At 36.3% G+C, this 23,596-nt stretch overlaps 5 protein-coding genes across 7 annotated transcripts; 2 read left to right on the top strand and 3 right to left on the bottom strand.

Moving 5' to 3' along the window:
- Window positions 1–244: 244 nt before the first annotated feature.
- Window positions 245–7,915, top strand: EMB2369 (tRNA synthetase class I (I, L, M and V) family protein). Its single transcript, XM_022033375.2, has 20 exons — window positions 245–754; window positions 1,194–1,338; window positions 1,414–1,470; window positions 1,921–2,040; window positions 2,126–2,230; window positions 2,366–2,589; window positions 2,699–2,765; window positions 2,846–3,000; window positions 3,166–3,430; window positions 3,533–3,727; window positions 4,242–4,321; window positions 4,777–4,839; window positions 5,005–5,086; window positions 5,461–5,538; window positions 5,617–5,718; window positions 5,858–6,030; window positions 6,135–6,312; window positions 6,431–6,508; window positions 6,630–6,761; window positions 7,260–7,915. The coding sequence occupies exons 1-20, from the start codon at window positions 369–371 to the stop codon at window positions 7,500–7,502; spliced, it is 2,928 nt and encodes a 975-aa protein (XP_021889067.2). The 5' UTR covers window positions 245–368; the 3' UTR covers window positions 7,503–7,915.
- A 321-nt stretch (window positions 7,916–8,236) lies between these two features.
- On the top strand, window positions 8,237–14,038 carry LOC110808063 (Core-2/I-branching beta-1,6-N-acetylglucosaminyltransferase family protein). 2 transcript variants are annotated; one of them, XM_022033404.2, is made up of 11 exons: window positions 8,237–8,355; window positions 8,556–8,830; window positions 8,930–9,049; window positions 9,450–9,550; window positions 9,905–9,976; window positions 10,136–10,217; window positions 12,359–12,439; window positions 12,563–12,604; window positions 13,010–13,069; window positions 13,196–13,342; window positions 13,445–14,038. In XM_022033404.2, exons 2-11 carry the CDS (start codon window positions 8,564–8,566, stop codon window positions 13,622–13,624), a joined length of 1,152 nt encoding a protein of 383 aa, XP_021889096.1. In that variant the 5' UTR covers window positions 8,237–8,355; window positions 8,556–8,563; the 3' UTR covers window positions 13,625–14,038. The 2 variants fall into 2 exon arrangements, with proteins under 2 accessions (XP_021889096.1, XP_021889095.1); XM_022033403.2 differs by having other exon boundaries at window positions 8,278–8,434.
- A 140-nt stretch (window positions 14,039–14,178) lies between these two features.
- On the bottom strand, window positions 14,179–16,586 carry LOC110808062 (transmembrane protein, putative (DUF1068)). 2 transcript variants are annotated; one of them, XM_022033401.2, is made up of 3 exons: window positions 16,400–16,586; window positions 15,365–15,424; window positions 14,179–14,804 (listed from the first exon to the last, which is right to left on the bottom strand). In XM_022033401.2, the coding sequence occupies exons 1-3, from the start codon at window positions 16,584–16,586 to the stop codon at window positions 14,482–14,484; spliced, it is 570 nt and encodes a 189-aa protein (XP_021889093.1). In that variant the 3' UTR covers window positions 14,179–14,481. The 2 variants fall into 2 exon arrangements, with proteins under 2 accessions (XP_021889093.1, XP_021889094.1); XM_022033402.2 differs by having other exon boundaries at window positions 15,365–15,388.
- Window positions 16,587–16,700: 114 nt separating this feature from the next.
- On the bottom strand, window positions 16,701–19,988 carry LOC110808085 (Tetratricopeptide repeat (TPR)-like superfamily protein). Its single transcript, XM_022033433.2, has 2 exons — window positions 17,580–19,988; window positions 16,701–16,832 (listed from the first exon to the last, which is right to left on the bottom strand). The coding sequence occupies exon 1, from the start codon at window positions 19,827–19,829 to the stop codon at window positions 17,607–17,609; it is 2,223 nt and encodes a 740-aa protein (XP_021889125.1). The 5' UTR covers window positions 19,830–19,988; the 3' UTR covers window positions 16,701–16,832; window positions 17,580–17,606.
- A 96-nt stretch (window positions 19,989–20,084) lies between these two features.
- Window positions 20,085–22,445, bottom strand: LOC110808086 (Putative pyridoxal phosphate-dependent enzyme, YBL036C type). The gene is made up of 7 exons (XM_022033434.2): window positions 22,059–22,445; window positions 21,886–21,952; window positions 21,728–21,774; window positions 21,459–21,546; window positions 20,830–20,963; window positions 20,641–20,739; window positions 20,085–20,377 (listed from the first exon to the last, which is right to left on the bottom strand). The coding sequence occupies exons 1-7, from the start codon at window positions 22,284–22,286 to the stop codon at window positions 20,306–20,308; spliced, it is 735 nt and encodes a 244-aa protein (XP_021889126.1). The 5' UTR covers window positions 22,287–22,445; the 3' UTR covers window positions 20,085–20,305.
- Window positions 22,446–23,596: the final 1,151 nt, after the last annotated feature.

The raw sequence follows: 23,596 nt of genomic DNA, 5'->3' as shown, positions 1-23,596 counted from the left end.
ATTATTTTTCATTTTAGAATTAGATCTCAAAATTTATTTTCCATACAATATTATCTTTGAATTTATAAATTATTTCACAAGTGGATTTTTTATTTTATTAATATTTCATTTTTTTAAATAACTCAAAAATTTTAATAAATAAAAATTATTTTAATAAAATTAATAGGAAAAAATTATTTTTAATTGAATTATACATATTAAAAAAAATATATATATAGATATAGATATAGAAATGAACAAACAACTGACCTTAACAATACTTTGGAAACTCAAGTGTCAAACAAACTGAGCGTGCGCGTTATCCTCAACTCTCCTCATCTCTTTCCCTCTCCTCTGTTTCCCTTCAGAATCCTCGTGCAAAAACCAGAATGATCTCTCAACACCTTCAGCTCCAACTACACTCCCTTCCTCAGTCTCCTTTTAACCGCTCTTTCTTTGTTTCCGCCGTCAAGAAGCCTCATTCTTCAATAAAGTTCCCCAAGAATTCTCCTTTTCGTTTCCATTTACCCTTCAGACATAGCTACGGCTCTGGCGGTTCTGGGTTTCTAAGGTTCAGAATCAGGAGTTCAGAGAGCGAAGTTGAAGAGAACAAGAGGCAGAAACAGCAGGATGTGGTCAAGAGAGCATACCCTTTTCACGAAATTGAGCCCCAATGGCAGCGTTATTGGGAAGAGAATAAAACTTTTCTCACCCCAGATGATGTTGATACCTCTAAGCCTAAGTTCTATGTCCTTGACATGTTCCCTTACCCGAGGTCTCTCTCTTTCACTATATATGCGTGTGTGTGTATCTCTCTCTCTTGTTCTCCGTGTATATATGTGTCTGCTTGTCTTCTGTGTCGTGTAAGCAGAACAAGAATGAAAGGAAAAACCCTGATAGGATAAGCAAATAGACCTATCTGAAGTTGTTTACTTGGTGGGATTTTTTACTGATGAGTTTCTGAGCTTAAAATTTTAGATTTTTTTAGAATCTGGATTGGCTTGAAATTGAGTATAATCTGGTTTTCTATGGTAGGTTTTTTACTGATATGAGTTTCTGAGCTTAAAATTTTAGATTTTTTTTAGAATCTGGATTGGCTTGAAATTGAGTATAATCTGGTTTTCTATTATTCAATTTTTGGCTTTTAGTTTTACCATGTCTTTTTTTTTTTTTCCTTCTGAATTGGCTTTGTTGTTTTTGGTTGGCTTTTGCAGTGGAGCTGGGTTGCATGTTGGGCATCCATTGGGGTACACAGCCACTGATATTCTTGCCAGGTTTAAGCGTATGCAGGGTTACAATGTTTTACATCCAATGGGATGGGATGCATTTGGTTTACCTGCTGAGCAATATGCAATCGAGGTTTGCTTTATGATTTTTGCAGCCTCCAATTATAGTCATTTTTGGTTGCTAACGGGCTCCATATCTGTATAACAGACAGGAACTCACCCAAAAATCACGACATTGAGAAACATTAATCGCTTTCGATCCCAGGTTTGTACTTCTTATCTGTTTGGTGGTAGTTAGAAGTAATTTGAGGCATTTATGGTCCACTATGACGGTACTGATAAGAGGCATTAGGTTTGTATTGCGTGTTGAAAATCAGCTGAGCTGATTGCATGCCTTACAATAGAACGATATGTTGTCAATATTTGTATGTTGTCAACTAGCTGTTGTCTGATAGCTGTATACAATATTTGTATGCTTCTTATCAAATTGGAGAAGGAAATAGAACGATATATTACCAAATCCTGAAGCCCTTAAAGAGTGCTTTAAGCACTTCGATAAATTGGTCAAGAATCTTCTTTTTAGTGGCAGTTAATAAGCTGAGTGTCTTTATGACTGCGTGAACTATCCATGCGCTGGCACAGGAATTACACTTAACGTAAGTACATAACAATGTCTCTTTTGTTGATTTCATGGATATGCCTTTTCTTTTTGCAGCTCAAGTCATTGGGCTTCTCATATGACTGGGATCGTGAAATTTCTACTACAGAACCAGAATATTATAAATGGACGCAATGGATCTTCCTTCAACTCTTAAAGAGAGGTTTGGCATATCAGGTCCAGGATGATAGCTAGTTCAGGAATCATTTTCTTCCAATTTCAAGTTGGAAACCATCTGATGGTCTATTAATTATACATTCAGGCAGAAGTGCCGGTTAATTGGTGCCCTGCCCTTGGTACTGTCTTAGCGAATGAGGAGGTGGTGGATGGTGTCAGTGAACGTGGGGGCCATCCGGTAATAAGAAAGGTGGGCTATTCTGATGTCTTGTTTTGTAACTTATGTTGTATGATCAACATTTCTAGTTATAATACTTCTTCTTTTGTTTCCATTTTTTGAACCGGTTTTATAAATTTTACAGTGTAATTGTTTATTACCAAGCAGCCAATGCGGCAATGGATGCTCAAGATTACTGCCTATGCTGAGCGTCTTCTTGAAGATCTTGAGGATCTTGAATGGCCTGAAAGCATAAAAGAAATGCAAAGAAACTGGATTGGTAGGTCTGAAGGAGCTGAGTTGGAATTTTGTGTTCTTGCAAGTGAAGGGCGGGAAACAGATGCAAAACTTACTGTCTATACTACCAGGCCTGATACCATCTTTGGAGCAACGTATTGATCTAACACTTTGTTCTTCTTTGATATGAGTATTCATGTACTGTCGATCCTTGATAGCAATTATCTCTGAATGTCATATTTCTTACAAGTTGTTGTCGTGCAGCTACTTAGTTGTGGCTCCGGAGCATTATTTGTTGTCTTCATTTGTATCTGCAGCACAGAGCAAACATGTACGTTAAATTGTTTTCATTTGCAGTTCTTGGAAATTTCTTAACAATTGGTAATTAGAAAATTACAGCTTTGAACATAGGTAGAGGAATACAAAGACCTTGCATCAAGAAAAAGTGATCTCGAGAGGACTGAACTTCAGAAGGAGAAAACTGGAGTTTTTACCGGTTCTTATGCAAGAAATCCAGCCACTGGTGAAGCCATACCAATATGGGTTGCAGACTATGTCTTGGGGAGGTGAGTTTGACTTTATGTTCTATGTTCTTTGTTATTGTGTTAGGGGATTATTCTTCAAGTTGTAATGCCCTTTATATGCTCAGAACTGCAAATGCTCGAGTGATACATTCACAATATGTCTTAATCTTGTACAATAAGTTGACTAAGATTTTGTTATCGCCACAGTTATGGAACAGGAGCGATTATGGCTGTACCTGCCCATGACACTCGTGATCATGAATTTGCCTTGAAGTATAATATTCCTATACAGTGGGTTGTAAGGCCAGATGATGAAACTTATGGTGATCCCGAGAAGGCCTTTTCAGATGATGGCATTATCATTAACTCATCAAGTTCCAAGACAGGACTTGATATTAATGGCTTGTCTAACAAAGAAGCTGCTTCCAAAGTTATTGAGTGGGCTGAAAAAACTGAAAATGGGAAGAGAAAGGTGCCTTTCTCAGTACATCCAATGTCTATGTTACCTCTGGAGGATATAATGTTCTTTCCATGTATCACTATTTTTTTGGAGCTTAAACTCGTGTTTCTTCAGGTAAACTACAAGCTGAGGGACTGGCTTTTTGCAAGGCAGCGTTATTGGGGAGAACCTATCCCTGTCATCTTCTTGGATTCCACCAGTGAGACTGTTCCTGTTCTTGAAACTGAGCTGCCACTCACATTACCTGAATTAGATGATTTTACCCCCACTGGCACTGGGGAGCCACCACTGTCAAAAGCAGTTTCTTGGGTATGTTTTCTTCATTCCCCTTTTCTTGAAGTAGTTATCAGCATCTTTTGATACTGTTTACTTTGAACTTATTTTGCTATAAGCAAAGCTGTAACTATTTAAGCGCTTTTCGATGCCAATAGGCATTTGTTAGGTATGTATATTTCCAATTCTTCTTCTCTCCTTACTGGCTATTGTAGTTGATTCATTATCTTGTTGGCTATCTAATCTTGGTGGATCTTTAGAAGATTGAGAAAATAAAATTTTACCCTTAGGTGGTAGCTTAGGTCGGCTGGGTTGTTCTAGGTTTTCAACTTTAACTTTCTTACCTTTTCTTCTTAGTAGTATTTAATTTTTTCTTGAGGATGCACATCATTGACTTTGAAACTCTGGCAATTTTTCATCCCTTAATATTGTTTGATACATTTGATTTGGTTATGTTTGTTACCCTGGTCAATTTCTTAGAAAACAGAATTAAACTGGCAATGCCATAGATGGTTGGTCTTAAATTTCGCTGTTTATGGCTTATTTTCAGGTGAAAACAATTGATCCTTCATCTGGAAAACCTGCCAAACGAGAAACGAGCACCATGCCACAGTGGGCTGGTTCTTGTTGGTAATTGTTTGTAATTCTTTACACCAACTTTAATTCACTTCAATATTGTCTCAAGTTTATGGTTCTTAAAAGTCCATGGTTAGAATGTTTAATGTACATGGGCTGTAAGGAATCTCAAGTTTATGAGTCCTACAAGTGTTTAAAAGAACATTCCATGAAAAGGACTAAGTGTTCTTTCTCGTACATAGTCAAAAAGCCATAACCGTATGGTCGTTAAGATGCAGGTTCCTGTTTTGGCTGGGAACACAATCCAATGTGAGATTTTAGAACCTTCTCCTTGGCAAAATGAATGTGGAACTGGTCTGCCGAACCTAATGGTTTTTATAATATACATATTTATAGGTTTTAGAGTAGCCAAATTCCTCGGAAGTCTTATTCTTGAAGTCTTAATGTATAAGTTTTAAAGGAATATCTTTAACGTTGAAGTCCTGTTCTCTTCTTTAATTACTGTTCAGGTACTATTTGAGATTCATGGACCCTAAAAATTCTGAAGCATTAGTTGATAAGATGAAAGAAAGGTAAGAGTTTTTATATCTATTTCTTAAAGAGAGAACTGTCGTTGTGTCATTAGGATTTCCGTAGTTCTTATGCTATCTATTCTCCGAATTACAAATATACATTATACTCCCTCAATTGTATTGCTTCAATTTCTTAGCTTTCTTTAACTGTTTTTTCTCTTACAGATACTGGAGTCCAGTTGATGTTTACGTAGGTGGTGCTGAACATGCTGTCCTCCACCTACTTTATTCTAGATTCTGGCACAAGGTTTGTGTTTAATATATGTTATGTTTATAATTTTAAGGCATACGGGTTTCTCGGTATTCAGTTTCTTCTTACTCAAATTCTTCTGTGGAACTCGTCTTATAACAATCATTTTGATCATTGCGATGATCAAGTTGCATATAAAGTGTATGCTGGTTTGAACTATGTCACGGTCAAAATTGGATGGTAAGGAAGTCTGCATCGATTGGATAGCTGTTGAACTGACTAGGAATAATTGCTCTGCTGCTTCTGAAGAGTTCCGGCTGGGAAGAGCAACACTTAATGGACACTGTCTATCTAAAGACAAATAGGTTGTCAAAATAGTATCTTTTTATATGCTGCTGGAGCTTATGCATTTTGTACTTTCTGTATGTCAGGTTCTTTATGATATTGGTGTTGTTTCGACCAAAGAGCCCTTCAAGTGTGTCATAAACCAGGGAATTATCCTCGGGGAAGTAAGTGTAATTTTCTTGAATATATATATATCTAAATAATTCTTTCTAGTTATCCTTTGCGTATGGTTTGAGTGGCAGGTTCAATATATAGCTTACAAAGATCAAAATGGAAGTTACATATCAGCAGACTCTCCTGATATATCAGATGAGCATCATCAAGAAAATATTCCTGAAGAAAGAGTATGATCTTTAACATGCATCAACGGGCGCACCCACAAAATAATATAAAATTTACATCTTGATAAATCCAACTCCTATGCTATGTTAGCCAATTTATTCTGGCATTTTCCTTGTTGGTTTCTAACAAATCTTTATGCAGGTCATGAAGGCAGGAGATTCTTTCATACTGAAAGACAACCCAAGCATTCGCTTGAGCGCTCGTGCTCATAAGATGAGTAAAAGCAGGGGAAATGTTGTCAACCCTGATGATGTTGTTCTTGAGTATGGTGCAGATTCTCTTCGGTTGTACGAAATGTTCATGGGACCATTTAGGTATAGAAATGCTATCACCTTCTGATTGTTTGGATTATTGTGTGTACAGAAAGTGGTTGGAAAAAGTTTTCGTGAAATGGGTATTTTTTGCATTGTGTTTTCAGGGACTCGAAAACTTGGAATACTAGTGGTATTGAAGGTGTTCATCGATTTTTGGCTAGGACTTGGAGGTTGATTGTTGGTTTGCCATTAACAGATGGCACGTTTAAAGATGGAACTGTGGTTACTAATGATGACCCTACTATGGAACAGCTACGTGCTCTCCATAAATGCATAGCTAAGGTCATGCCTTGAATGTTATAATTCCTTTTCATTCTTTGTTCACCGCATAATTGCGTAACATTCCTTGGGGTGGGAAATTGAGTCTTTTGGCATCTGAGTATTAAATTTTGATTTGCAGGTAACAGAGGAAATTGAAGGGACACGGTTCAACACAGGAATTTCAGCAATGATGGAATTTCTTAATGCAGCGTACAAGGTTTTTCATCTTGAGCTTTGTGGTTCGGTCTAATTTAGATGTCTTGCAGAACCCTTCCCATTTTATTCTTCTATGGAGATTATGCATGAGTTATAATCTTGTTTCCTTTTTCGGTTTTCAGTGGGCTAAACATCCGAGATCAATTATTGAACCATTTGTTTTGTTGCTTTCACCATATGCACCCCACATGGCTGAGGAGATTTGGTCTCGCCTAGGTCACTCAAATTCTTTGGCATATGAGCCATTTCCTCAGGTATATCTTTTCTTGTGCCTAACTTCGGGAACTTGTAATGCCAATTACCACCAATTAATATTTAGGCTATACGAGTTTGATCTTACACTTTGTGGTCTTTAATCATACATTGTGATTGTGACGAGAATATAGATTAGTACAAGGATTTTGATGGGTCTATTCCAGGTCAGAAAGATGTGTAATCGATGAGCTCTATATAAAAAGCTCAAGCGATCTACTATTAATAACTTGAACATAAGCTTATGAGAATCAGTATATCCGAAATGATTTAAGTAATAATAATGCATTATAACTTTTGATGTTTTCTAGATGCATGGGCTTTGAAGTTTAGCATATAAGTTCACGCGTATATGTAGTAAGCCATATTGATACCATCTAGATGCATGTATGATTGAAAGCTGACACATATGTATTATTAATTGTTGATGCATGTATTGTTAAAAGGTCATATACATATACTTGGTCCTTAGCTTATGCAATTTCTGTCCTTAACTGCAGGCAAATCCCACCTACTTGAAGGACTCCACCATTGTTCTTCCTGTTCAGATCAATGGCAAGATGAGGGGCACCATTCAGATTGAAGAAGGATGTACAGAGGAGGATGCTTTCATTTTAGCATCGCAAGACGAGAAACTTTCCAAGTATCTAGACGGGCAGTCTGTCAAGAAAAGAATCTACGTGCCCGGAAAGATCCTGAACGTTATATTAGACCGGAAAAATGTCAAGGTGGGTCTCAAGTAAACACGATTCACGTTATATTCTAGCTTGCTGGTACGCATATCTCAGCCGAGGGGAAGAAAACAGCGAGGAATTTTCTTTCCTGGGATCTGCACAGCAAAGCGGATAGAGGCACGTATTTTCTCCGTCGTGCTTTTGCCGGAATATCTGTCTTCCATCTGGAGGATGGATGGTTTGTCTTTATGGGCATCAGCCGAGTAAAGATTGAGTGAAGATGAAGATGAAGATGCCACTTGATGACTTGGTTGTTAAGGAACTGGTATGAATGGATGATTATTTTGAAGATATATATATATATATATATATATATTTGTAAAACCATAAGTTTATATGTAATTTGATCAATAATAGTGTATGTATTCAACTTATCACAAAGAAGCTTTTCTAATATGAGTATGGGTGGAATTTCATTCTAAGTTTTTTGCAGATTATAATTACTAATTAATTAATTAAATTTATTAAATTATAGTATATTTTGTATATATTTATATTTTGATATTATATTATGACTAGTGTATATTATTTAATTAATAAAATATATCTATGGAGTAAAAAAAATTAATAATGAAATAAATTAAACAGAATTATTGGGTTTTTGGGGCATATTTTGGTGATGAATCTCCTAATCTCCAAATCCAAAATTGGATAACCAAAATTAGGTTAACCACACACCAAATGCTTCGGTCAAATGGTTTACTTTTCCTTGAACGGTGTCGTTTTCTGTTATAGCTTTCTCATCTTTGATGCAGGCTCACGTAAACGACGGCGTTTTGAACCAGTTGATTCATGTCGCGATCCAATTTCTCTTTTCAACAAGAAGCGGAAAGCAACTAACAGAGAAAGAAGTCTCTTCATGGTCTCCACAGCTTTTAAATGCTACTCTCTCTCTCTCTCTCTCTCTCTCTCTCTCTGTAAACCCTAACAAACCCTTCAATGTACTCTTCTCATCATAGATTCTTTCTGTAAAACGCTCATTTACGCGGTTTCATTTCATGCTTAATTACGATGGTTAATTGAGCAAGATGGTGATTGATTTTGTGTAACGTCGATTTATAGGAAGGAGCATGACGAAGAAGGCTCAATTAATACCGGTGCGTCACGCTATCTGGCTGGGTTGGAAGCTCGTGATTGCCCTCTCCATCGCGCTTTGCTTCTTCGCGCTCTTCAGGCTCCATTTCCAGTCTGATATCTCTTCAGCTTCCTACGCTGCGTTATCTCGCGCGAGATATCGTCTTCCTCGTTTTAACTTCACCGGTCGTCCCAAGGTCGCATTTCTATTTCTCGCACGCCGTAATCTGCCTCTAGATTTTCTCTGGGGCAGCTTCTTCGAGGTCAACTCTGAATTCCTTTTCTATCTGTTTTAGAGAATTTTTATCTTCTCGCACTTTCTCGGGAAATTAAGTTAAACTAGTGAGTTTGATGGCTTTCAGAATGCTGCTGACATGGCGAATTTCTCGATATATATACATTCGGCGCCTGGCTATGTGTTTGATGAAAATACTTCTCGGTCGCATTTCTTCTACCATCGGCAATTGAAGAATAGTATTCAGGTGAGTTCTGTTGATTTTTCGCTTCTTTTTGGCTGCTAAAATAATGAGGGAATTGAAATGGAAACTAGAGTTGGTGTTTCTTTAAATGAAAAGCTTAATGTAGCATGCTATGTCTGATTGGAAAATACAAATTTCTGGCTTAGCTTTTGGTAGCTGCAAAAAAATTGGATACTTCATTAATAGTGGTTCGGTTGCTTAAGAATTGAAAGTTCATCTCAATTTCCCTGAACTGTAGCTTGGGCTCAGTTTACTTTTGTGGTTCTACTTGGACTTGATGTAAAGAATTTGGTTAAAAAGTTTGAGCTTTCACTGATTCCTATCTGTTTACGTTTAAATCAAATTTGGAATCTAGTTGATGGTGGTTTCCTGTGTGTGAACCCCCAGTGTTTATCTATTGCAGGTTTCTTGGGGTGAGTCAAGTATGATTGAGGCAGAGAGGCTATTACTTGCAACTGCCTTAGACGATCCAGCAAATCAAAGATTTGTCCTTCTTTCTGACAGGTTGTTACCTTATTGTCATACTTTGCTGATACTATTAGTGGATTGCCTTGCATTTTCTGAATGTTCGGTGATACTGGTCTTGTTTCATGTTCTTTTGTTCAAAGATTAAATTTTTGTTGTTTCTGACTTAATGGCTTCTCTATCATTATAAACACTTAGTACATGCTTATAAACACTTATACATGTGATTCGTGAATAAAATTGTCTTTTGAAAGTTGAAACTACCACCAAGACTTCTTCATTCTCATTTTTCATTTTTGAAACTGGTGGTTGTTTGGGTAAAGGCATTATTTTGATTATTTTACTTTTGAGAGCATAAATGGCTAATAATATCTCTTTCTTTCTGTTTTGCAGCTGTATTCCCCTGTACAATTTTAGCTATATATACAACTATCTGATGGCTTCTCCAAGGAGTTTTGTGGACAGGTAGATGGCAAGTTTTGGCTCTTGAGGTGCTAACAATGATTCTCTAAGCATTAACGAAAAATATTTACATCTGTACATCATTTTGATTGTTTGTAAGTTATTGTTAAAGAAACTGTAGAATTTGAATTTTTGTGGTTACTTTTTTTTTCCTTTTTGTAGCTTTCTTGATGCAAAGGAAGGTCGTTACAACCCAAAAATGTCACCTGTCATTCCAAAGGCAAAATGGCGAAAGGGATCCCAGGTTATCTATTTTTCCTTTGGATGTACATATTCTCTTGAAAAACAATTAGTTAGTTGAGCTTGAAGACCCTGACCTAAAAACCGATTTGGCTTTTCAAAAGATCCGATGAAAAGGAGATTTTGTTAAAGGGTTTTTAAATGCATCAGGAATTGTGTTTCTTTCAACTCTGGTATGTGTTATAATAGTATGGCTAAGATTAGAATTTTACCAGTATTAGGATTTTTTTTCCTGATAAGAAAAAGAAAAATAACAGGGGTGCCGCCCATTGGATTTAAAAAACAGAAAATTAGAAAGAAGACTCAGGCAAAGTATCAATGTGCTGGCCTGAATCTTCTCGTGGAGGAATATTCAAGACAAAGTACTTATACTATGTTTGGGTAAACATTATTAGATGAATCTAAAGGAAAGGAAAGGGAAAAAAGGAGTGGCTTTTGAGGAATCGAAAGGAAAGATGTGTCATTTGTTTGGATAACTAAAAATTGATTAAGTAAAGAAAACAACGGATTGTTCTAGTATTTTGTTTGCTTTAGTGTTACAAAGAAAAAGATTAATTATGAGAAAACAGTCAATAGTACTTTTACTAGTAGAATGATGAGAAGTTAGGTTGTAAGGAAAATATATAGTTCTTTTTTAAGATTTTAATTCCTTTCCTTTGCCTTCTTTTTTTCTAATTTGGAGGAATAAAAAAATTGAAGTTTTAAAGTAAACGGATGGATACCTACAATCTTTCCTTTTTCTTTATTAATTATTATTTTTTATCCAGATAAGAAAAAGGAGGATGACTATCCATTACTTTCCTTTCCTTTTCCCACTTTACTTAATCCAAACATATTGTTAGCATCTGGAGCCTGAGGTCTGTTATAGTAGCACACTTAGATACGGTGCCCTCAAAATGGCACGAGGAGTAGGAGCTGTGACCTCCTTCTCACTGTTATGACTGCAAAAGCCATCCCAAGCTAGTAACTCAATCCAAATAGAAGTATAGAACCACTAGTCACCCATTTGATGTCCAAAAGGCTATAATCCAAATCCCTGAGCCTTCTGTCCTCAGGACACCATGAAGGGAGATGGTTCGAGATTTGTTATTGTATAGGGAAAATGGGCAATGATTGATGGCTGTGCAGCCCATTCTTCCCCAAGTTGTGCTCCCAAGTGGTTATCCAAACAAAGGAAGCTAACTTTGCAGAAGCCTTCTGCTTGTAAATAGTCTTCCAAGGGAAGCTGTCAAAGGTAATATCCCAATTCATGAATCATGATTTGATGAGAAACTGCCATCCTTGGAACGCTCCAAAGGGAACATCTTGAGATCTCTGATCCACAAACTTTCTGGAAGGTAGCAAGAAGTTTATTCAATCTCCAGTCATCAAGATTTCTGCCAATATCAATGTGCCAAGAAATTGGCCTCCTTGATTGATGTAACATTCTGTCACCATGATTTCTTCATTCAGAGCTGAATGAGAGATTATTGGCATCAAGAGTTCAAAGGAGAATTGAGTTACCATATGTCATTCTGAAATCTTAACCCCTCCCAATTGCCAATTTTAACATGCATGAGATTAGCGATACCTGCCTAATCTTTCCTAATACCTCACCACAAGCTAGAACCCTGAGCACCTGAAGGCATTCCTGTCCCCGTCTTTGTAAGGCCATATCTAGTCTTAATAATCTTCCTCCACAAGTTCTTATTACTAGAGAGGAACCTCCAGCAGAAAGGGATTTTTTATTATTGTTTAAATTCTTTTAAGTTTCTTATTATAGTGTGTTATCATAGGTTAGGATAAATTAGTCTGTATGTAATCTTGTAGTTTTTTCAAGAGAATATCAATGCTTAAGAGTATTTACAGTTTCGCTTTATGATTGTGTGATGCAATCAAATCTCAATGTTATGCATAAGGCCTAGTTGCTTTTCTACTCTAGAACCCTTCAAGTCCCAGCCTCAAGTTTCTAGACGTGATATCTAATATACTAAGTGGTGATTTTTAGGTTTAATTGTCATTTTCTACATGCAAATTTACCTAGCATGTCCAAGTCAATAGGTATGAAATGATAGCTTTAAGTATTTAAAAGCATCTAGGTCTCATGGTAGTTTAATTGTTTCTCAAATAATCTATGAACATGTTGATATTGATCTGTAACTGCAGTGGATCTCTTTAATCAGAAGCCATGCAGAAGTAATTGTAGATGATGAGGTCATCTTTTCAGTTTTTAAGAAATTTTGCAAGGTATGTAACTTATCATCTCCTATCTTCCCCAAATTATCCTTGTTTTGAATTTCTTATAAAATTTTTATTTAGATTGTTTAGAAGCTTTTTGAAGAATTTTTCTTATATGTTCTCATTTTGCAGCGTCGCCCTCCTTTAGATGCTAGCAAGGGAAAACTCAATGACGTAAGTGATGTAAATTTAGTTAAAGAAGAAATTCTTAGTAGGCCAATCATTTTTTCAGTTATTGAAATGCTGATCGTTAATCTCCCCTTGAAACTTAATTTACAAGTAAGATTTGTCTTCCTGGTTTAAGTTTATTAATCAAAAGATAACGTTTAAAGCGAATTTTTTATTTGGTCCGGGAAATATATAATCATTAGTTATCTCTTTCAATAAAAAAAAAAATCAACCATCGCCGTTCTTTCCAAAGATTTATATATGTTCTACCTGGTTGTTAATATTTTCTTCTGAAGCTAATCTTCAACTCCTGTATTTGACTTCCATATAAACTGTCAGTAAAATATTATACATGTTTTGAAGATTGATTTTCTTTCCTTTTTCTAATTTTGATGTAAATGTCAAATGCAGAAACTTCAACAGCAACACAACTGTATCCCTGATGAGCATTACGTGGCAACATTGCTTGCAGTAAGCCAACCATTCAAATTGGAGATTTTAATTTCTCCCTGTTTTTTGGTTCTAACTTACTACCTTCCCCTCAACATGGCAACATCCCGCATCTTTCCCACCTGGATCTTTGTTTTATCTTGTTAGATGAATGAGCTTGAAGTTGAGCTTGAACGGAGAACACTGACTTATACTGAATGGAACCTGTCTGCCACGAAAATGGAAAATAAAGGATGGCATCCTATAACATTCACATATGCAACAGCAGGCCCTCAAAAAATCAACCAAATAAAGGTTCCCTCTGAATCTTTTTTTTTTTTTTTTTTTGACTTTACTGTTATTCTGCATTCTTGTTTTCTTTGTTCTGCTTTCTTATATATATTTTGACTGGGGTAGGCTATCAACCATGTATACTATGAGACTGAATACCGGACAGAATGGTGTCGTTCAAATTCTACATATGCTCCCTGCTTTTTATTTGCAAGGAAGTTCTCTGGTGGAGCTGCAATGCGTCTTTTGAGCCAGGGGGTGGTTGGACAATCTCGTCCATCTTCACTACTGGATCCACCAGCGTAATTCTACAATCTGATCAAGATTTCTTGCAGCCTTATTAACCATCACTAACTTATTTCAACAGGATCTGGGCAGCAAGCGAAGTGCCCACTAAAGCTTTACAGATATACTATACTTGGATAAACACGCTAGGTTAATACTAAAGCAGAATTCTTGACAGAGAGCGGCTGTTCAACAATTTGTCAGAGATGAGTTTGAGATTAGAGATATTGCAGGGTTTTTAATCTGCCAGCACTGCCTGCAAGAGGAAGCTTCTTGATAGATACTTTGTAGAATTAGAGATGTACCATTGATTTACATACTGCTGATTAGTCAGGAAAACTTTGTATTATTATATGTTTATATTGATTACTGTTAACCAAATTGCCTATTTAAGGTATTTGGCCTGAAATAATACAAATATGATTACTTGGGTTATGGACGGCAGTGAGCTGGTGATATGTTTAAGAGTATGACCTTATAAACCATCTGATATTTTTAATGTACTTTTCAGTAAGCTTCTTCAAAATCCCAGTTCAATTAATAAATGAGAAAGCTTGTGACTTAAAGCTAGTCGATTTTCTATACATAAAAAAAGAAGCTTATATATACATATAATCTGCCTCAAACTATGAAAGTTATTCATGAAGGTTCTGTATCCCCTACTCAAAAACAGTTCAGAGATAAATTAAAAAATGAATGAAATGGGTGGCCTGAACAGGTTCCACATAAATTAGGCACAATTCCTAGTTAGAAAAATCCCTGATCGGAAAACTGTAATCTTCCAGGTGCGAAATCCTTCAAAACCAGGATATTACCTTTCATATATCACTTGATCACATTGTTTCTTTCTCCAGAAATATGATGGTGGTGATCAGAAATCAATACACACGAGGCCTAACAAGGCTGTCTCTCCATCCTCTCTGCCGAGCCCGAATCTCCCACATTGCAGAAAGCTTCCTCTGTGTTTCTAATGCCGCTTCAGCCTTTTCTCTTGCCTCCTCACATGTCTCCATTCCCATGTTGCATTTGTCTGCCTCTTTCTGATACTGAGATGCCACTTTTTTAGCTTCCAATAATGCCCTGTCTGCACGCCGTTGGTTTTCCAGAGCCTGAATTTCCCGTAGCTTCACTTCCTCCGACAACAATTCAGTAAAACTTTTCTCTGTCTCTTCACTCAATTCAGGGTCAGACTTCATACAGTCTGAAAAAGTATCAAGATCAGCATGCAAGAATGTCAGGTCCTGAATCCATGAACTAGTGGAGGAGTTAAACATTGTGATCTCAGTTTGAAGCTTGATCAGATTCACAGCCATTTTCTACGTGGAATTAAAACAATGTATAGTGAAACTTCATCAAATAATTTTGAATACACTGTCCAGATTCTAAATGCAATTTCATATGAGATCAATCTTTATCATGTTCTGATATCTTTTACCTCATATATTAATTGGATAGAGTATTGATTTGCAACCAAATTATATAAAATTTCTAAATTTGTTCCAAACACAAGCTAAAAAAACTTGTTTTACTGCAATCAGCAACTTTCATCTGTCTTTTTACTCACTACCATTTAACTTACTTCTTCTTATTTCTTTATCAGGTTATTACTAATTTGGTCATTAAAAAAAAAATTAAAATTTTCTTCCAGAATGACAGAATATGTACTATTTGAGATGCGTATAACAATTGTAACCTAAAGTCAGAAACATAGTCGAATCTGATCATCTCTCTACACATAATAAATATAACGAGGAAACTAACCTAGAAGGCTGTTGTTGCTCATTCCTGCATGAAAACAGAGAGAAACACATATTGTGAATGCTGATTTTCAATGAAATAGACACGTTTTATATAAGCAAAGAAGCATTATCAGAAAGAAAAAATTCAAGCAGAAAAAGAGGAGGATGAGTTACCCTCCAAATAGAAACATCAATGCTCTTATTACCAAGCAAGCAATATATGCCTGAGACATCATAGAATTTTCCTCAGAAGAAGACATGAGCATTAATACATATTGAAGCAGAAAATTTTGGAAAAATCTCTGGTGTTTAAGAGTGCTGTTTGAATGAACATAAGAAAACAAACTGAGGCACACTATATTGAAAAGATTGCCCTGAAGAGTTACATGCCAGTCATTTAACCGTAGAAAAAAGTTTCACTCTGAAGTGATCTCCCTATCTACTCATTTCTACACCCATATTCTTACCAAGTCTTGAATATACCTTTTACTCTCATAAACTGAGATTCTAAAATCACATCACCACTCTTTGCTCATTATCTTCTATGGGTAAAAATTAAAACCTACAGACAAACCATCTGCCAGTACAGAATTCACAATAAGAATACTTGAAGGTTCAGTCAATAAACATTTTCATTTTGCAATAACATATCCAAGAATGAATTGATTACCTCATTGAAGCCACCTGCTCATTACCGGTAACACACACCGCAAGATAAATCATGAACTGTGATCTTATACCAGGTAAATGTAAATCAAGAACTATAAACCCTAATCATGCAACAGTTTTTCCCCTTTCTCATGCACTTAAATACCCATTTCCGGACTCACACATATCTTCACTACTCCAATGCAGCTAAGTAGGGAAGATAGAAATGCATTGTCAGGGCAAAGCTCAAAACACCTTGCCATAAACACTGGCTATGGACCCAATTAAGACCCAACGAAATACAGCTAAAAAATCAACGATCAAAATCATACCCATAGAAACAGATGCATAAATATGTAGATGCAAATAGATAGGGAAGTATATTGAAGATGGGTAGAGATGAATATACCATCGGAGAGGGAGACAAGAGGTCGAAAGGAGCAGTCACAGAGACAAGGAGGGCAAGAAGAGCGAACAGCGGCTGCTAGACCTTCGCTTACATGCCAATACAGCGGCGGACCGACTATGTACCCGACTATGCAAAGACCCATCATCGCCGTCACCCCCTTCACCACCCTCTGCTGCCGTCTGTTCATCTCTGATCTTTCTGTATCTCTTTTCTTCGCCTTATGAAGAGAGTGAAAAGAGGACGACGAAGATCCTGTTTTCGCTGAGAAACGAATGAGAGATAACTGTACTCGTTAATCTTTTCTTTGTTTTGATTTGATCTTTTGATCAGGAAGTGGGGCCTGACCTCCCCCCTCTTTCGCCATGCAGTGCATGCTTACTTGTGTTTCATCCATTTGGCCCTATTTCTGCTCGCCATATCAGATGGTGATTTGCTTCCTGCTTAATTGAAAATTAGGAGAAAAAATATTTATTTTAATTGGCTGATTTTTCTGCACATATATATATATATATATATGTTCAAATTAAGAATTGCTTGAAAGTTGTTACTTTTATTCCATTTATAAAAGATTTAAACTTTGAAACGGGTATTCAATTTATTAAAATTAGAACTTTGAGTCAGTGTTCTTAATTTATAAAAGATTAAAATTTTCGATCATATGTAATTAAATATTATCATTAAAAAATTATTACTTTATTCCAAATATAAAAGATGTAAACTTTAAATTGAATTTTATATAATTAAATATTATCAATTTATAAAAATTACAACTTTGAATCGATTAAATAATATCGTTAAAAAATTATTATTTTATATTATTTATAAAAGATTTAAACTTTAAATTGATATTTACGTAAGCAAATATCCTTAATTCATAAAAGATTAAAATTTTAATCTTTTATGTTTGTCATAAATTAATATATATTTTCTCACAAACAATTGCATATACATCATTTCAATTTTTTAGGGTTATTTTATAGTGTAAAAATTAATTTTTTAAAACATTACTACATGGAATTTTAAAATTAGTAATTTAAATTTAAAAATATTAAGTAAAAATAAAAAAAAAATTAATAATTTTGGTAAAATAAAAAAATCAAACTACATCACATCCAATCATAACAAAAAAAAAATGATATGAACTATAATAAGAACAAAGTATAAGATTAAAATTGTACACTTGCCTTAAGTTTTTCCATGATATCAATCATGAATCTTCGTGGTCTTCAAATGGATGAATTATTTTCTTCATCTCTCTGCTCAAACATTTTAACACCAAAACTATTTCTTGAAACTGGGGATGTGAGTTATGATCCATGAAGAATGTTGTAATTATCCCACTAATTTCAATAAGGCTCCAAGCAGGTGTCTTTTTCAATCCAAGAGATCTCATCTGCATCCATGCCTCACCCACACCATCCCATCTCTTCATTGAAGCATAGCAATGAGCAAGCTGTACATAGTTTCCAGCATCTGCAGGCCTCAACTTCAGGACATCCTTAGCAATTTCATCCCCAATCTTCGAGTTCTTGTTGGCCCGACAAGCATCTAGGAGTATGCCCAAAACATCAGCTGCAGGATCTGAGAAATTCTTCTTGTAAAACTCATATGCTTCCTCTACTCTTCCAGCTCTGCAGAGAAGATCAATAAGGCAGGCATGGTGTTCAAGTTTTGGTTCAATGTTGAATTGTCTAGTCATGGAGTGGAATAGGTTTAAACCCTGTTCGATAAGTCCGTTGTGGCTACAAGCTGTGAGAATTGAGAGGAAAATCACATGGTTGAGTTCTCTGCCAGTCTGTGGCAATTCCGAGTATAACCTCAAAGCTGTGTCTGCTTTGCCATGATAGCCATACCCAGAAATTATGGTGCTCCATGAGATCAGATCCTTGTGTAAAATCCTGTCGAAACACTTTTGGGCTGTATGTAGGTCACCACATTTACAGTACATGTCAACTAAAGATGTTTCAACCAAGATGGAGGGTCTAAGAAAAGTTCTGATGACAAAATTGTGGATCAACTTCCCCTGATGGGAAGTGCCAGAGGCTGCACAAGCTTGAAGAAGGGAGACGATTGTTAATGAATCAGGTCTTTGATGGGTTACCATCATCTTGTTGAAGATTGACAAGGCCTCAGACAAGTTGCCATTTTGGGCATATCCAGATATTATGGCATTCCAAGAAACCAAATCTCTGTTCTCCATCCTTGTAAACACAGCAAGACCTTGCTTCAAATGGCCACATTTTGCATACATGGTAACAAGGGAGTTTTGAACAGGGATATCCATTTTGAGTCCTCTCCTCAACAAGAAACCATGGATTGAGGTCCCCAAATCAGAAGAACCTAGTTGAGCACAAGCCGCAAGAACACCAGTTATTGTTGAAGAGGATGGCTTAATTCCTGATTTCATCATCTGGGAGAAAACTCCTACTGCCTTATCTGCACAATCATTCTGCAGCAGGCCTGAAATCATCGCAGTCCAAAGAACGACATCCTTGTCTTTGCTGGATTCAAAAACCCTAAAAGCAACATTGACAATGCCACATTTCAAGTACATAGCTATTAAAGATGTTTTGACATGTAGGTGTAAATCAAATCCAGCTCTGAAAATCTGCCCATGTACTATCTTGCCCAATTCAAGATCGCCTTGTGTTGCAGTTGCGGACACTACAGCACCAAATGTCTGCTGATCAGGCTTAAAACCCTCACTTCTCATGTGACAAAAGAGCTGTAGTGTTTCGTTAACATCTCCAATCTGTGCATAGCCTGAAATCAAGGAATTCCATGAAATCATATCCCTCTTCTCCATAAATTCAAACAGGTTCCTCGAATCCTCAAGGCTCTCACATTTTACGTACGCATTCAGCATAGAGTTAACCAGAGCTATATCACACATAAAGCCGTAGAAAAATGAACAGCCATGTAAGCATAGCAGCTGTTTAATCTCTGATAACTCAGATAACATGCTTAACAAGGTAACCGAACTGGGTTCAATCCCTTGATATCGCATCTTATTAAACAAACAAAACGCTTTATCAACGTCCCCGACTCGCGAATAGCACCCAATAATGGCAGTGCAAGAAACTATATCTTTCTCAGGCATTCTGTCGAACAGTTTTCGAGCAATCTCTGTATACCAAAACTTAGCATAGAAGTTAATCAAAGAAGATGCTATATATGGATCAGAAGAGAACCCATTAATGACCACTCGTTGGTGGATTGAGAGGCCAAGAGAGAGGAGCTCAAGAGACGTGCAAGCTTTGACGATACTAGGGAATGTATTGGTGTCAGGAGGAGTATTTACACTAAGCATAGAAGAGTATGTGGAGAGTACTTCACTATGAGAACCCTGAGAAGAGAGGCGTTTAATGATGTCATTGAATGACTTGGTGGTGGTTAGTGAATTCAGGAGAGAAGATTTGATCTTGTTCATAGCTCATGTTCTATCCTTCAGAGATCACCAGAAACAAAAATAGATTCTACTGATCCTGATCTTAGATGTAGAGACGTTAAGAAGGTGCCAGAGCGGGATGTATTTGTTTGAATTCAGCAGCATCTGAAACTCATCATCTAATTTTCACAAATGGGAAGATGACACCACCTATAGACACATACACAAACAAATATATATATATATATTGTTTTTGCCAAATCGGTAGGCAGCAGTTCATCTGGATACATCTGGGTCTTGAAGAACTCAATTGAGCAGAATTTTTATTAACATAAGGATGTTAATAATTCCTTATGTCCAACATCCATGCCATGCTTACAAGAGGTATATCAACTGGTTTACATTTATAAATAAAATGACCCGTATCAGGTAATAAAATTGACTTGACTTCTACATTGATATTGGGATTTTGCATTGCAGACTAAAACAAATGCCTCTGATGTTTCTGCTTGCAAGTTTTACTTCTTCGCATATTCTCTAGCGCCAAATATAGTAGATCCAATCCTGACATTCGTGCTTCCCATTTCAATCTGCAACGTGGGAAGTTCATAAATTACAAAAAAATCTAAAAAGGAAAGGATACTATATTTAATCGGAGGATTTTGTCAAAAAGAACACAGATTTGTCCAGAGGTGGGAATTAAAAAAATTGTGATAGAACTGCAAGCAAGTTGTTTAATGACAAGCAAAAATCATAGCAGCATTAGCGAGAGAACTTCACTTCTAAAGTTATATCGAGTCAATACAAAATATGATAACTTGAATTAAATCAAGTTAGCAGGGCTTTTTGTTACCGCTTGTTCGAAGTCACCAGACATGCCCATTGATAGTTCACATTGATCTTCTGGAATACCAAGTGCCTTGCAGACCTCAGTTCTGCAGTTTGCCAAGGTCTGACAACATAACAATTTCCATCAGAAGACGTAGCAGGCATGAGATATGAAAAATGAGACGCGATGAGGAACAGAATTTTGAACCATCACCTTGAAGTTCTCTGGAGTAGAAGTATAATCCGGCATTCCTATTGTCATCAAGCCACAAAACTCAAGATTTGGACAGGCCTGATTGACATGTTTGGCCAGTTCCACACATCCTGAAGGCTCAACACCAGCTTTTGCTGGAACAGAAATACCACAAATCAAACAAACTGTGGGAAACTCATGAAATGGCATGTGACAAACTAGCACAACTGATAGTCGAAATCCGTATTCCATAAAGAACAGTGTAGTGAACAGAGTAAACCAATTAGCTCCTCATAGCAGGTCTCATCTTCTATGCTAAACTCATACCTGAGACATAATTGATAGTAACAGTCGATGGTATAAACATATATACACACATTTATATGGATATATAGAAAAACAACAACAGCATCAAGAACACGATATAGCTATTTCACTTCATAAAATGGTTCCACTGCATGAGGAGTAACTCAAGCAGCCAAAACAAGGAAAATAAAGAACTGCAATTGAAAACATTTTGCAGAAGAAAACGAAAAGATAACCGGCATTATGCTTTGTAAGTAGACATCTTATAATTAAGGAAGCAATAACAGCTCTTGAAATGCAGGCAAGCCTACTATTTTCAGTATGAATAATTAATTAGTTCTTACATTCTTCTCCACTGGTATTTACTTGGACCAAGATCTTCAACCGCTTTCTTCCAATATCTGCAACGATTCGGTCTAATCGATTTGCAATCTGTATAAAACAGAAGATGAAATCAAGTGATAACAAGCATAGCAAAACCTCACCAAACAATCACAATCTTCAAGCTACAGTGAAAGACATAGTTAGATAACTGTCACTTTTAGCCATGGAAGAAAACTGAAACAAAGAAAGAATTCAAACTAATGGAATCTATTCACAGAAAAAGTAGTACCTTCTCATCATCCACGCTCTCCACCATTGCAAGGTTAGGTACCCCAGCTGGACAGAGAAATAGAAGCAATAGCATACGTACATACACACACCATGGCCATCATCAAGACATAATAAGAATGAACTGTTAACCACAAAGAGATAAAGAAGTGATTGTACCTAGTAAAGGTTTTACTTTATTGCTCTGCAGATGACCAATAAAATGCCATTGAATATCCTCTGGAAGCTGCAGTTACCGATTAAGAAAATCCAATTTTCAAAATTCAAAAAACTAAAAACCTAAATCAGAATTATACTGAATATCCTCACTAATAGGAAAATCGAACGGAGACCTGAGGAGCTTTCTCGACAAGCTCTTGGACGTAATTTTCACCGAAATGTCGGTGACCAGCGTCGTACACTTGGCGGATCAGAGAAACCGGTTTGGTCTTGCTAACAGCAACGACTTTGATACGATCGGGTACCCGACCCGCCCGCTCCGCAGCCTGGTGGACTCGCTGGAGCACAGAACGGAGCGCCGCCGCTGCAACGCCGTCCATTGCCGCCGACGAGGCTGCCATTTATTGTTGTGCCACGAGTCCTACTCCTTCTTCTCTGTTTTGATCTCCGTTGTTACTTCCTTTTTCCAGATTGTTCATCAATTTGTTCTCTGCCTCCTCGTAGCTTCTCCTTCACTGGTTTTCTTCTCGCTTGATCTCAGTTCACCACCGCGAGAGGGACCACGCAAAACGCGGCGTTTTATCAGCAAAGAAACGATGCCGTATAGACACTCGGACCCAGCTAAATGAACCCATCAGAGGCCCACGGGTTTGTTAGTGGACCGGGTTCTTTCTAACAGGCCCACTTATATGAGCGTTAAGATTAGTAAATGTTATTTTTATATTTAAATTATCAAATAACTAAAAAAAATAAAATAAAAGGGGATTTATTCAAATTAGTAGGAATAAATTATATTTAGTTCTAAATTCAATTTTAGATTTTAGTTTTCACTTTTTTTTTCATAAAAAGTTTAATCATAACGAGAAGAAAGTCGAAAAAATATTATATTCGCACTATTATATTTTGAGATAAATTATGTAGAATTATGTAAAAAATAGTCTTCGTGTTATTATATTTTTTTAGTAAATTACGTAATTCAACGTAAAATTTCATATTCTAATACATATAAAATATGTATATGTATGACAAGTTCATATAAAACAGGGGTGAAAAAAAGTTCAAACATTGGTTGACAAATTCATCTACTTTTTATGATAATAAAACACCTAGTTCTTAAGAATATTCAGATGACCAGTTACATGTCATTAAATATACATATATATATATATATATATAGTTGCAGTAAAGAATTCATTCACCATTATTGGAGCTTATTTTTTCTTCGTCATTGGATTTGCATTCACCATCTATGAATTAAGAATTCATGTTCTTCATCTAATTAACATAGGTTGTCATCTCTCTATTTTCATCCTTGAGCGGTGGAATATTCTTGTTGTCATAAATATTAGTGTTTATTACTAACGAACGGTGAGCTTCTTTCGGAAGTATAATTTATTGGGATAAACTTATATTTATTTGCTCCTCTAGTACTCACGAATTCCACCCCTGAAGTGTATTATACGTCGTTCAACCTTCATTCCCCATTAATTCATTGTATGTCACACCATCGTACATGTTATCACCTCTATTGCACGGATTCATGTACGTCGATGCAGCCTCATTCATATACTCACCTGCATTGCATGGATTAATGTATGCATTGCATAGATTGACGTATGTCAATGCAACACCATTCACGATGGGTGCATTGTATGGCATAGATCCATATTATTAAGACATGAATATGTTATAGCATGATCCATTCCACTTA

This window comes from Carica papaya, chromosome 7, assembly GCF_054855325.1.
Source record: "Carica papaya isolate Zhongbai chromosome 7, ASM5485532v1, whole genome shotgun sequence".
NCBI classification, from domain to species: Eukaryota; Viridiplantae; Streptophyta; class Magnoliopsida; order Brassicales; family Caricaceae; genus Carica; species Carica papaya.
The sequence above is the reverse complement of the archived record's forward strand: the minus strand, read 5'-3'. Positions and strand labels throughout refer to the sequence as shown.

What these genes read in the sequence shown, in the direction of transcription:
- LOC110808086 (XM_022033434.2), bottom strand. Translation starts at nt 22,286, where the DNA reads ATGGCAGCCTCGTCGGCGGCAATGGACGGCGTTGCAGCGGCGGCGCTC. An exon ending in TTGTCGAGAAAGCTCCTCAG is followed by an intron (nt 21,953 to 22,058) that starts GTCTCCGTTCGA and finishes CGGTAACTGCAG; the next exon opens with CTTCCAGAGGATATTCAATG. An exon ending in AAATACCAGTGGAGAAGAAT is followed by an intron (nt 20,964 to 21,458) that starts GTAAGAACTAAT and finishes TTTCTGTTCCAG; the next exon opens with CAAAAGCTGGTGTTGAGCCT.
- LOC110808062 (XM_022033401.2), bottom strand. Translation starts at nt 16,586, where the DNA reads ATGAACAGACGGCAGCAGAGGGTGGTGAAGGGGGTGACGGCGATGATG. An exon ending in TCTTGTCTCCCTCTCCGATG is followed by an intron (nt 15,425 to 16,399) that starts GTATATTCATCT and finishes ATTGAAAATCAG; the next exon opens with CATTCACAATATGTGTTTCT. An exon ending in GAGCAACAACAGCCTTCTAG is followed by an intron (nt 14,805 to 15,364) that starts GTTAGTTTCCTC and finishes ATACTTTTTCAG; the next exon opens with ACTGTATGAAGTCTGACCCT.
- EMB2369 (XM_022033375.2), top strand. Translation starts at nt 369, where the DNA reads ATGATCTCTCAACACCTTCAGCTCCAACTACACTCCCTTCCTCAGTCT. An exon ending in GATACCATCTTTGGAGCAAC is followed by an intron (nt 2,590 to 2,698) that starts GTATTGATCTAA and finishes GTTGTCGTGCAG; the next exon opens with CTACTTAGTTGTGGCTCCGG. An exon ending in CATATGAGCCATTTCCTCAG is followed by an intron (nt 6,762 to 7,259) that starts GTATATCTTTTC and finishes CCTTAACTGCAG; the next exon opens with GCAAATCCCACCTACTTGAA.
- LOC110808063 (XM_022033404.2), top strand. Translation starts at nt 8,564, where the DNA reads ATGACGAAGAAGGCTCAATTAATACCGGTGCGTCACGCTATCTGGCTG. An exon ending in ACGTGGCAACATTGCTTGCA is followed by an intron (nt 13,070 to 13,195) that starts GTAAGCCAACCA and finishes TTATCTTGTTAG; the next exon opens with ATGAATGAGCTTGAAGTTGA. An exon ending in AAAAAATCAACCAAATAAAG is followed by an intron (nt 13,343 to 13,444) that starts GTTCCCTCTGAA and finishes TGACTGGGGTAG; the next exon opens with GCTATCAACCATGTATACTA.
- LOC110808085 (XM_022033433.2), bottom strand. Translation starts at nt 19,829, where the DNA reads ATGAACAAGATCAAATCTTCTCTCCTGAATTCACTAACCACCACCAAG.